Source organism: Erythrolamprus reginae, chromosome 3, assembly GCF_031021105.1.
Source record: "Erythrolamprus reginae isolate rEryReg1 chromosome 3, rEryReg1.hap1, whole genome shotgun sequence".
Taxonomy (NCBI): Eukaryota; Metazoa; Chordata; class Lepidosauria; order Squamata; family Dipsadidae; genus Erythrolamprus; species Erythrolamprus reginae.
In genome coordinates this window covers 249,277,371-249,290,285 of record NC_091952.1, presented here as the reverse complement: position 1 = coordinate 249,290,285, position 12,915 = coordinate 249,277,371, and the positions used below count along the sequence as shown (strand labels likewise).

Genomic DNA, 12,915 nt, shown 5'->3' with positions numbered 1-12,915 from the left:
CTTTGGATGTTTTCAAGGGTGTTGATGTCTGAGATGTGGTATGGGTTCCAGACAGATGAGCAGTAGTCTAGGATGGGTCTGGCAAAGGTTTTGTAGGCTCTTGTGAGTAGTGTGAGATTGCCTGAGCAGAAGCTGTGTAGGATCAGGTTAACAACTCTACCTAACTTCCAGCTCCATTGCATTTCTCACTGTTGTGTGCAGGGGGGGGGGTATTTATTTATTTATTGGATTTATATGCCACCTCTCTCCGAGGACTTGGGGTGGCTTACAACATATAAAAAGAACAATAAAATACAGTGTATTTAATTAATACAATTAACTAAAGTATTAAGTTCTTTCCCAATCACATTTTTCAGACTCTTTTCAACAAGCGAAGAGTGGTTTTCTCTGAGATATGGGCCATTTCCATCCTTTTCAGAGTATCCTTATGCTTACGCTCCATACAGGTTAACATTAGTTTAAACAAAAATTGCTAACCAAATTGTTATGGTCTCAGCTGTACACAATAAAACCCACATGTCTCTTGGCATCTCAGAAAGGTATTCAGTAAATTACTAGAGAGGGTTCTGAATATCGTTTGATGTTGTGATGGACCATATTTTATTTTTTTTGTCATCGATGTCCAATGTTAGCGGGGCAACAGATGAGCAAACTGAAACCAATACATTTCTGAGGCCAGACAACAGGTAGCTCTCTCAAACCTCAACTAATAAAGGTTCTGTCCTGCACATCTCACACTACTCACAAGAGCCTACAAAACTTTTGCCAGACCCACCCTTGAATACAGCTCATCTGTCTGGAACCCATACCACATCTCAGACATTAACACCCTTGAAAACATCCAAAGATATTTCACCAGAAGAGCCCTTCACTCCTCCACTCGAAACAGAATATCCTACGAAAACAGACTAACAATCCTGGGTCTAGAAAGCCTAGAACTACGGCACCTACAACACGATTTAAGTATTGCCCACAAGATCATATGCTGTAACGTCCTACTGGTCAATGACTACTTCAGCTTCAACCGCAACAACACAAGAGCACGCAACAGATTCAAACTTAATACGAACCGCTCCAAACTTGACTGTAAAAAATATGACTTTAACAATCGAGTTATCGAAGCGTGGAACTCATTACCGGACTCAATAGTGTCAACCCCTAACCCCCAACATTTCTCCCTTAGACTATCTACGATTGACCTCTCCAGGTTCCTAAGAGGCCAGTAAGGGGCGTACATAAGTGCACTAGTGTGCCTTACGTCCCCTGTCCAATTGTCTTTTCTTTATCTCATATATCATATATATTTCCTTCCTTTCATATATCTTCTCTTCTATTTTCACTTTTATCCTTATATATATTACTTCATGTTTATTTTCTTCCTATGTATTTGTGTATTGGACAAAAGAATAAATAAATAAATAAATAAATATAAAAATAAAACATAGGCAATAAAAATCAGAACACCAAATACAAGTTGGACATAAATGACCTTGTAGTCAACCCTCACTCTGTCAAGGACCTAGCACAGTGACCAAGCCAGGTCTTCATGGCCTTATGGAAGGCCAATAGTTCATGTCCACGATCCTACGTAGCTTCTGCTCTGGCAATCTCACACTACTTACCAGAGCTTACAAAACTTTTGCCAGACCCATCCTCGAATACAGCTCATCTGTTTGGAACCCATATCGCATCTCAGACATTAACACCCTTGAAAATGTCCAAAGATACTTCAACAGAAGAGCCCTTCACTCCTCCACTCGAAATAGAATACCCTACGAGACTAGACTTTCAATCCTGGGCCTAGAAAGTTTAGAACTAAGAAGCCTTAAATAAAATCTAAGTATTGCCCACAAGATCATATGCTGCAACGTCCTGCCTGTCAGCGACTACTTCAGCTTCAACCACAACAACACAAGAGCACACAACAGATTTAAACTTAATATTAACCACTCCAAACTTGACTGTAAAAAATATGACTTCAGTAACCGAGTTGTCGAAGCATGGAACTCATTACCGGACTCCATAGTGTCATCCCCAAACCCCCATCACTTTACCCTTAGATTATCTACGGCTGACCTATCCAGATTCCTAAGAGGTCAGTAAGGGGCGAGTACAAGTGCACTAGAGTGCCTTCCGTCCCCTGTCCTATTGCTCTCCTATATCTCCTATACCTTTCCTCTATTCCTATATCTCTTCTTCTATTCTTTCATTGATATATTCTATTCCTATACCTTCTTTTCTATTATTTCTTAGATATATTTTACTATGAGTATCTCTTCTATAACCTTCATCATGTATTTTACTATGTGTATATTGATATATACTCACTAAACCCCTCATTGTGTATTGGACAAAATAAATAAATAAAATAAAATAAATATTTATACCTGCTACCTTGTACATATTTGACCAACCAACCAACCAACAAACAAAGTGCTAAAATATTAGTTTAAATGTCAGCTAAATTGCTGGTTCTGAATCAGAAGGAATACTCCATATATCAATCAAACTGGACAGCTGAAGAAAAATAAGATTCTGTATTTAATTCCGATTTTCAATGAAAATACACAAATAAACATAAGGAGCACAGTTCAGATGATAACACTAGGCTCCTTTATTGCCTCATCTGCCTTGACTTGGATCTTCTTGCTTTTCCGTATCTTCATCATTTTTCTGATATCCATTAAAGTCTGATTTTTGGTCTCTGGGATATACTTGTAGAAGTAAATAAAGACAGCCAAACAGACTGGAGTGAAGGTAAGTAAGGAGTACGATCCAAGTTCCTTCTGAAGAAGTAAAATGATTTTTTGTGGGAAGAAAAGAGAGAAATGTTTGTGGGATGCTTTATATCAAAACACATTTTATTCCTTATAACTTTTACATAGACTACTGTGCTGGCTGCATCAAAACTAAGACCCATATTCCACCATCTAACCCTCCAACCACCATCATCTAAAACCAACCTAACCTCCAATCTATCCTCAATCAAGATCAACCTACCATAAACCATAGCCTCCAAACCACCACCACCCAAATTCATCCAATCCTCCTCAAAACCAACTCCAAATAAACCAAGACTAGTTATGAACGTCCCTAACTTCCTCAATACCAACCACTACCAATCTTAAATACAAGTTTATTAATTCAAGAAGCATCATCAACTATATACCTGAACTCCTTCTACTAAAAACTGCTAAACTCGACATCATATTTATCTGTGAAACATTTATCTATCTATCTATCTATCTATCTATCTATCTATCTATCTATCTATCTATCATCTATCTATCTATCTATCTATCTATCTATTTATCTATCATCTATCTATCTATCTATCTATCAATCAATCAATCAATCAATCAATCAATCATCTATCTATTATCTATCTATCTATCTATCTATCTATCTATCTATCTATCTATTTATTGGACTTTGATGCCACTCCTCTCCGAAGATTCGAGGTGGCTTACAACATACAACGGAACAATATATAACATCCTCAATTCAATTAATTTGAATTAATAATCTAAAAACCCCGAAACCATAAAAAGATAGTCATACTTTCCCTGGAGTCGTGGCTGGTGCCACACCTGAAACTCAGTTGGGCACATTTCCAAGAGAGGAACTCCTCCCTCTGGGCCCAGCCAGGTCTCAGTCACACATGCCAGATCGGCCTCCTCATCCAGGAGCAAATTCTGGATTAGGGGAGCTTTATTTACACCCAACCTGGAATTAAGTGGCAACAGCCTGAGTCCATGGTCTGGATTTTGCTTGTCACCAGTCCTCTGGGCTGAGCTCATGGGGCCAGAACAAGGGTTCACTTTCAAGCAGCTATCTCTTGTTCCCCGAGAGCGACCTACCCTGTGTCTCCCACCATATCTGCCTCTCTCCAGCAGGGCCAGAATATTCTGGCTCTCTGCCACTCCAGATTTGGGCTCCCCCACTCCTCTTGCCCCATCCCACCAGGCAAGCTGGCCCCTCCATTTATTTCAATCATCCCAAACATCCTCTCCATTCAGTCATATCCATTCATCTGTCACTAAAATTAACCTCCCTTAATTAAAAAGCAATAATAAAAAATACACATTCAATATACCATAATAGCATCCAGCAGAGGAGATGAGCAAGGAACAGAACCACCACAGAAAACGGTTTAATATCTTAAAGTTAGAGTTAGCCCCTTCCTGACTCCATTATTTCAATCAGAGACTATCATGTTTACTGATTTGATCGAGAAAACTGTAGAAGAGGTGGAGTTGCAATCTTCTACAAGAAATCACTGAACTTAAAAAAGTGCAATTTCATCTTCCTGAAACTATCATCTGAGAACTGACCTTAGATACCACAGTTCTCTTCCTTCTATGTTATAGATCCCCTGATTATGACATCTCACATGCAAACAAGCTAACCTCATTACTAACATGGGCAGCCTTCTACCCACATCCTCCTATATTTCTTGATGACCCTAGCCTACCACGTAAGTTCTACTCTGGTAATCTCACACTACTAACCAGAGTGTACAAAATTTTTGCCAGACCAATCCTTGAATACAGCTCATCTACCTGGAATTCACATTGCATTTCGGACATAAGCACTCTAGAAAATATCCAAGGATACTTTACTAGAAGAGCCCTCCACTCCTCCACTCGCAACAGAATACCCTATGCAAATAGATTTATAATCCTAGTTTAGAAAGCGTAGAACTACGTCACCTTAAACACGACCTAAGCATAGCCTAAAAAAATGCCAACACCATCCTAAGCTGCATCAACAGAGGGATACACTCCAAGACCAGGGAAGTATTAATACCACTCTACTATGCCCTGGTCAGACCACATCTGGAGTACGGCATCCAGTTCTGGTCACCACACTTCAAAAGGGACATTGAAACTCTGGAGAAGGTGCAGAAAAGAGCAACCAAAATGATTAGGGGACTTGAAACAAAAACTTACGAAGAGAGATTGCGGGAACTGGGCATAGATAGCCTAGAGAAAAGGAGGGCCAGAGGGGACATGATAGCTGTATACAGGTATATGAAGGGTTGACACAGAGAGGAGGGGATCACTTTATTCTCCAGAGCACCAGAGGGCTGGACGAGGAACAACGGCTGGAAGCTGACCAAGGAGAGATTCAACCTAGAAGTAAGGAAGAACTTCCTGACAGTCAGAGCCATCAACCATTGGAACAACCTGCCTGTGGATGTTGTGAACTCCCCAACTCTGGACACTTTCAAGAGGAGATTGAACTGCCACTTGGCTGGGGTGCTTTAGGATTCCTGCTTAGGCAGGGGGTTGGACTTGATGACCTGCACGGTCCCTTTCAACTCTAACAATAAATAAATAATTTAAAAAAAAATCATCTGCTACAACGTCCTTCCTGTTAATGAATACTTCAGCTTCAACCACAACAACACATGAGCACACAACAGATACAAACCTAAAATGAACCGCTCTAAACTCAACTGCAGGAAATATGACTTTAGTAACCGAGTAGTTGATGCATGGAACTCACTACCAGACTCTGTATTATCATCACCTAACCCCCAAAACATTACCCTTAGACTATCTACTCTTGACCTCTCCCAATTCCCAAGAGGTCAATAAGGGGCATGCATAAGTGCACCAGAGTGCCTTCTGTCCCCTGCCTTAATGCTTCTCTTTTACTAGTATCATGTATATAAATATTATTATATATTTATATACCACCAATACATACTTGACAAAACAAACAAATAAAATAAATAACTTCTGTAGGCAAATTGTTCCACTGATTAATTTATTGATGGGATTTGTAGGCCGCCCAACTCCTTATGGACTCCTTATGGACTCTGGGTGGTGACTATTAATTGTTCTGTCAAGAAATTTCTATGACTTCTATGCTGCCCCTCTCTGAGGACCCGGGACAGCTCACAACATATAATAAACATTATACAATATCTTAGATCCAATTAATTAATGAAAAGTCTAAAAACCCTCCCTTGCTTCTCTCCTTGATTAATTTCCACTCATTGTTTATTGTCCTGATTTCAGATGCTATGGAGAATAGTTTTACTCCTTCTTTTTTTGTGACCTATTATTATGTCAACCCTAGTCCGTATTTTCATTAAAATAGATATACTCATTTCCTGCAACCATTAGAAACATAGAAACATAGAAGACTGACGGCAGAAAAAGACCTCATGGTCCATCTAGTCTGCCCTTATACTATTTTCTGTATTTCATCTTACAATGGATATATGTTTATCCCAGGCATGTTTAAATTCAGTTACTGTGGATTTACCAACGACGTCTGCTGGAAGTTTGTTACAAGGATCTACTACTCTTTCAGTGAAATAATATTTTCTCACGTTGCTTTTGATCTTTCCCCCAACTAACTTCAGATTGTGTCCCCTTGTTCTTGTGTTCACTTTCCTATTAAAAACACTTCCCTCCTGAACCTTATTTAACCCTTTAACATATTGAAATGTTTCAATCATGTCCCCCCTTTTCCTTCTGTCCTCCAGACTATACAGATAGAGTTCATGAAGTCTTTCCTGATACATTTTATGCTTAAGACCTTCCACCATTCTTGTAGCCCGTCTTTGGACCCGTTCAATTTTGTCAATATCTTTTTGTAGGAGAGGTCTCCAGAACTGAACACAGTATTCCAAATGTGGTCTCACCAGCGCTCTATATAAGGGGATCACAATCTCCCTCTTCCTGCTTGTTATACCTCTATCTATGCAGCCAAGCATCCTACTTGCTTTCCCTCCCCCCTGACCGCACTGCTCACCCATTTTGAGACTGTCAGAAATCACTACCCCTAAATCCTTCTCTTCTGAAGTTTTTGCTAACATTGCATGTTTTAGCCTCCAGCCCCCTAATAATTTTTGTTGCTCTTCTCTAGAGTTTCAACATCTTTTTTACATCATGGAGACCAAAAGTGGATGTAGTATTCCCGGTGTGGCCTTACCAAGACATTATAAAGTGGCATTAACACTTCATGTGGTCTTGAATTTATCCCTCTGTTAATGCAGCCTAGGATTGTGCTGGCTAAGTGCATTGACACTTACTACTATTGAGTGAGGGATCACATATACTGTAGCTGTGCATTTTGTCTTTCTTGCCTAAATTGTAGAACCTTACTTTTTCCACCATTGAATTTCGTTTTGTTAGATAGGGACCCATATTCAACTCTGTTGATATCTATCTGTATCATAAGCCTATCATAATAAACACCGTTTAAGAAACCACGCCATTTCCACTAAGCTTCCGTGTCACTCACCTTCAGCATAGTTTCAATAAATTTTAGGAAAACATTGACTAGGCAGTATACAAATCCTGCAATTGCAATAGCTGTTGCTCGTGATGACTGAAGGAACAACTCCAGTGCAATTATTATTGAAATCATATCTTGGTGGAGAGAGAAAGATGTAAGTCATGGAATGTTCTTTCCCATTGATCTAGATCCCACCACCACATCCCCATCTCTTTCCATTGTTTGCATTTCATTCACTTACTTGGTCCTAAGGTGTATGCAACAATGAACACAATGAGCAGAATAATGCTGAAATTAGACATTAAGTCACCGTGGATCTATGGGAGAAAATAGGCCAGAATTAAGCAAAGCATATATGAAGTTGCAAAGGGTTTTTTGGGAAAGGAACATCCTAAAGATTGCCATGGAAAAATCCATTGAAATAATCAAAAGGCAGTAACACAAAACAACAATTCATACCTTGAGATTCAGAGGTTTATTTTGCTAATAATTTGGAACATTAAGAATCATCATAATACATCTTTCAGTAATAACCCATTGCAAAGGCCAGATTACTTATGGCATTGTTTCCCAACCTTGGCAACTGGAAGATATCTGGACTTCAACTCCCAGGAAGAGGAGAAAGGGGATAAAAAGGATCTGAGTAATATCTCAAGTTCCTCGTGGATCCTCTTCAGTGCATTTTTCATAATGGGCGGGATACAGTTTGTTGGCTTTCATAAAGTAAGTTAGACACATATACCTAAATATGCAGTACATCAGTGTTTCCCAACCTTGGCAACTTGAAGATATTTGGACTTCAACTCCCAGAATTCCCCAGCCAGCATTTGCTGGCTGGGGAATTCTGGGAGTTGAAGTCCAAATATCTTCTAGTTGCCAAGGTTGGGAAACACTGACTTACGGGACCGCCTTCTGCCATATAAGCCCCAGTGATTGGTCAGATCCCACAGAGTCAGCCTTCTCCAGGTCCCGTTATCCAGACAATGTTGCTTGGCGGGGCCTATGAAAAGAGCCTTCTCTATGGGGGGCCCGGCCCTCTGGAATCAGCTCCCCCCAGATATTTGCACTGCCCCCACCCTCCTTGCCTTCCGTAAGAATTTGAAGAGACACCTGTGTCGACAGGCCTGGGGACATTAATCATCAGCCCCTGCCTATGAATGAATGTGTGTTGAATGGAAAGTATATTGGCAGATTGGAAATGACTGTTTTTATATTAAATTGTGGTTTTAGACTGTTTTAGCTATTACTGGATTTCAGAACTATGTTGTTTTTTTTCACATTGTAAGCCGCCCTGAGTCCTCAGAGAGGGACAGGATACAAATGCTATTATTATTATTATTGTTATTGTTATTGTTATTCTTATTGTTGTTGTTGTTGTTTTTGTTTGTTTGTTTGTTTTTGCTTTGTTAGTGTTAGTATTATTTTATTATTAGTGTAGTATTATTATTTTTAATTATTATTATTATTATGCTCACCCAGAAGATTAAGGAATAACTAAATAACTAAATATATTATATAGAGCTAAAAAAGTACAAGTATATGTTTCTTTGTATGATATTATTTGCGAAGGTTTTTCTCTGGAAGCATCTGATAAAAGCAGAGTGGAAATAGCTCCTATATTTTGTTGTATGTTTGTCGTTCTCTTATGTTCATTCATTCATTCATTCATTCATTTATTAGATTTGTGTGCTGCCCCTCTCCGAAGTCTCGGAGCTGCTAACAATATGTATGGTGTGTGTGTGTGTTTGTTTTCATAGATTTTCACGGGTACAGGTGTGAAGGTCTTGGTATATCCGGGTTTCTTCCCGTGTAGGATTTGGAAATTTCTGGCGACGTTTCGACGAGGTCCCACTTGTCATCTTCAGGCTGGTGTTTCTGTCCTTGTTCTAGGGCGAACACTGCGAGACCTGAGCTGCCTTCCTTCTATAAATACTGGTGGCTGGGTGTGGTTTGATGGCTCAGCAATTGCCTGATGTGTAGAAACTTCCTGGTGAGTCAGTGGGGTAACATCTGGGGTTGTTGATGTAGCTGAGGTATGCTGATTAGTTAATGGTTGTAGATTAGGCGTGATATCCTGAGTAGTTGGAGCTTGCAGGCTACTTGATTGTTTTGCAATGTGTGTTCTGAGTCTGGTTTCTATGGCTGGGATACATTTGAGAGCTGGTTTCCAGACATCTGGAAACCAGCCCTCAAATGTATCCCAGCCATAGAAACTGAAACCATACTCATATTCTATAACCTCTTATTCAAAAGTTTGGGCATTTTCAGAAACTGTTGTTCCTATCTATAACTTTAAGGGCCCTGAAATTTTGACATTTGGAGTTTGTATCATTCTTAAGCTTTTTTCCCCTCTGTCTTTGCTATTTTACCTCGTGTCGCAACAGTTCGAGCACCGCAACCATGCAAATGAGAGTAACAGTACAAATTGCAAGGCCAGTCAGAAAGAGAATTCTTCGGCCCAAGTAGTCAACAAGATATGTCTGAAAAATATTAAAGATCAGGAGGCATGAACAGGTGATAGGTTAACACAACAGCAAACTATAACAAAAGATTTCAAAGCATATGAAGCAGCCAGAAGGATTAATCAGGTGTACTCGTATGCAAATCTACTTGTGCTTAAGTTGCATCCACTCCTGGATTTAAGTGTTCTATTCATTGTCACAAATATGTTTTTTCAAGAGCCAACTAGACATTCTGGGTTTTTCTCTGAAGATGTTTAGCCTCTCATCCAAGAAGCATCTTCAGTTCTGATTGGTTGGTGAAAAATGGAGGGATTTATACTCCTGGTAGACAGCTCATCATTTGAATTATTTTAGCAGATCATTAAGGTCACTTGGAATTTTATCTTCTCATCAGGGTCATGAGTGGTGCAAATTTGTGTGGAGCCTTCTTGGAACTGTTGACAGTTTAATAAAGTTATGTGGGTATCTTTTTTTTTTTGATGGTGGGGAGAATTTGTTTCATAGATGCTCTATTTTCTTTTTGTGCTGTTCTGGGATAATATGAAGATAGCTTTAAACCTGTCTGTCTCATCATATTATGTCTAGACTATGGCTACCTTTCATGAGGACAATTAAATGTTCCACAGACTGCATGACTAATACAGCCAAATGTGTTAATCGATGAAACATATATTGACTTATTTTTTTTTTAAATCATTTTTGGCCTGTTCTAATTATCCATGTGCATTAATAATACTGGGTTGTTGTTTTTTTTTAAAGCCATCCTAAACATCTGGAATCTCCCTTTCTATATACTGTATAGTTGAGCATTATTTTGCTACCAAAGAATATTAAAATATAGTAATACCTCGTCTTACGAACCTAAGACGAAACATTGTTTCCCATAGGAAACAATGTAAAATGAATTAATGCGTGCAACGAAAAAAAAATGCAAAAAAACCACTGCCGCCTGGCTGTCACCTTTTGAAACAGCCGGGTGCTTCTCAGCGTTCTCCCAATGCCAAACCCGGAAGTTCGGCAAAAGTTCGGGTTCGGGTGGCCGCCAAGAAGCCCCGCCACCTGGCTGTCACCTTTTGAAACAGCTGGGGGGCTTCTCGGTGGCCTCCCGAACACCGAACCCGGATGTTCGGGTTTGGCGTTCGGGTTCAGGAGGATGCTGAGAAGCCCCCCCGGCTGTTTCTCGGCGGCCTCCCGAACCCGAACTTTTGCCAAACCTCTGGGTTCGGCGTTCGGGAGGCCAACAGGAAGCCCCGCCGCCCAGCTGTCATCTTTTGAAACAACCGGGGGGCTTCTCGGCAGCCTCCCGAATGCCGAACCCAGAAGTTCGGGTTTGGCGTTCGGGTTCAGGAGGACGCCGAGAAGCCCCCCCGGCTGTTTCAAAAAGCAACAACCGGGCGGTGAGGCTTCTCAGCGGCGGCGGCGGGTTCATAAGATGGAAAAAGTTCATAAGAAGAGGCAAAAAATTTCCGAACCCCGGGTTCGTATCTCGGGTTGTTCGTATGGCGAGGGGTTAGTATCATGAGGTACCACTGTATTTGATTTCAAAATATTTGGAGTATTTTTTTTTTAATATGTAAAGGTTTAACACATCTATTTTGCAAAGGGAAAAAAACAACAGAATATTTTGGTAGCTTATCACTGAATGCCAGCACTAGAACCTCATCAGATGGGATAACATTATTTGGGGCCCAGATGAAATCCATAAGTTACAGAGAAGCCATTCTTGAATCAGATGTTAAGAGGAATGAAGGAAAAACTTACCACTAGCAAAGCTACAAGGCAGAGAAGTAAGCTTATGGCTATTTTCAGGACCCACATGGACATATAATCCATTTTGGCATTCCGCAAAATTTCAGAATTATGATAATATAACTGAAAGCAAACAAAATATCAATTAAACAGATTTAGGTGAATTTAAAAAGCTACTGGGGTTTTAATGCTTTGGTAAAAAAGTGACAGAACACAAGATGTTTCTAAACTATAACTCCTAGCAAAGGAAGCTGGTTGGTTGTGTGATTCATAGGTTGGTTGTAGGTTCATAGGTTTGAAAAGTGTTCGGAAACTTCACATCGTGCAGAATGCAGCTGCGAAAGCAATCATGGGCTTTCCCAAATATGCCCATGTTACACCAACACTCCGCAGTCTGCATTGGTTGCCGATTAGTTTCCGGTCACAATTCAAAGTGTTGGTTATGACCTATGAAGCCCTTCATGGCACTGGACCAGATTATCTCCAGGACCGTCTTCTGCCGCACGAATCCCAGTGACCGGTTAGGTCCCACAGAGTTGGCCTTCTCCGGGTCCCGTCGACAAAACAATGTCGATTGGTGGGACCCAGAGAAAGAGCCTTCTCTGTGGCGGCCCTGGCCCTCTGGAGCCAACTCCCCCCAGAGATTAGAATTGCCCCCACCCTCCTTGCCTTTCGTAAGCTCCTTAAAACCCACCTCTGCCATCAGGCATGGGGGAACTGAGGTATTCTTTCCCCCTAGACCTCTACAATTTATGCATGGTATGTTTGCATGTGTGTTTGGTTTTATAACAAATAAATAAATAAATAAATAAATAAATAAATAAATAAATAAATAAATAAACAAACAAACAAACAAATGTGTCTGTTGATGGAATTGCTTGTGGAGTGCCAGATTTCAACCAACAACCAGCCTATGAATCGTTGAGAATTCAAATCCACAACACAAGCAACTAGCACTGGCATCGATCTTCTACCAACCCATTGCAATCCTCCCACCAGCACTTCACCTCCTAACATCACTTGATGTCACCTCCCCATCATAATTTCCATTACGAGATTCTCACCTGATATGACCATACCTAACTTCTCACAAGCCAGACAAGACCCATCATAAGATCTTCCCCTGACATGTCCCTTCCATCATAGGGCCTATTGGTCACACAAATTTATTTATTACATTTATTCACTGGAATGGACTAAAAATAACATTATAAGCAGAAGAATACCAACACCAACTCTGCTGAAGATATTACTTAGCCAGGTAATGAAATGTTTAGAAACCAACCCAGAATCTCACTGAACCAACTTTCATTCTGTTTTGTAGGACTATCAGGCTACACTTCTGATGGTATCAGGTAGATGTTTTAGATTCATGCCCTTAAATTTGTGAACTGAATCATGACATCTTTCCAGAACACTTCTTCAAAATTGAAATGACTTTTTATTT

At 40.1% G+C, this 12,915-nt stretch overlaps 1 protein-coding gene across 1 annotated transcript in view; it reads right to left on the bottom strand.

The window, feature by feature from the left end:
• Nucleotides 1–2,591: 2,591 nt before the first annotated feature.
• The window catches only part of LOC139165478 (solute carrier family 2, facilitated glucose transporter member 5-like), a 21,695-nt gene continuing 11,371 nt past the window's right edge, over nucleotides 2,592–12,915 (bottom strand). Inside the window, exons 7-12 of the mRNA XM_070748654.1 lie at nucleotides 12,560–12,617; nucleotides 11,481–11,591; nucleotides 9,627–9,737; nucleotides 7,499–7,574; nucleotides 7,264–7,391; nucleotides 2,592–2,786 (exon numbers count right to left, since the gene is read on the bottom strand). Of these exons, the coding sequence (XP_070604755.1) occupies nucleotides 2,592–2,786; nucleotides 7,264–7,391; nucleotides 7,499–7,574; nucleotides 9,627–9,737; nucleotides 11,481–11,591; nucleotides 12,560–12,617 (679 nt within the window). The remainder of the gene's footprint in view (nucleotides 2,787–7,263; nucleotides 7,392–7,498; nucleotides 7,575–9,626; nucleotides 9,738–11,480; nucleotides 11,592–12,559; nucleotides 12,618–12,915) is intronic.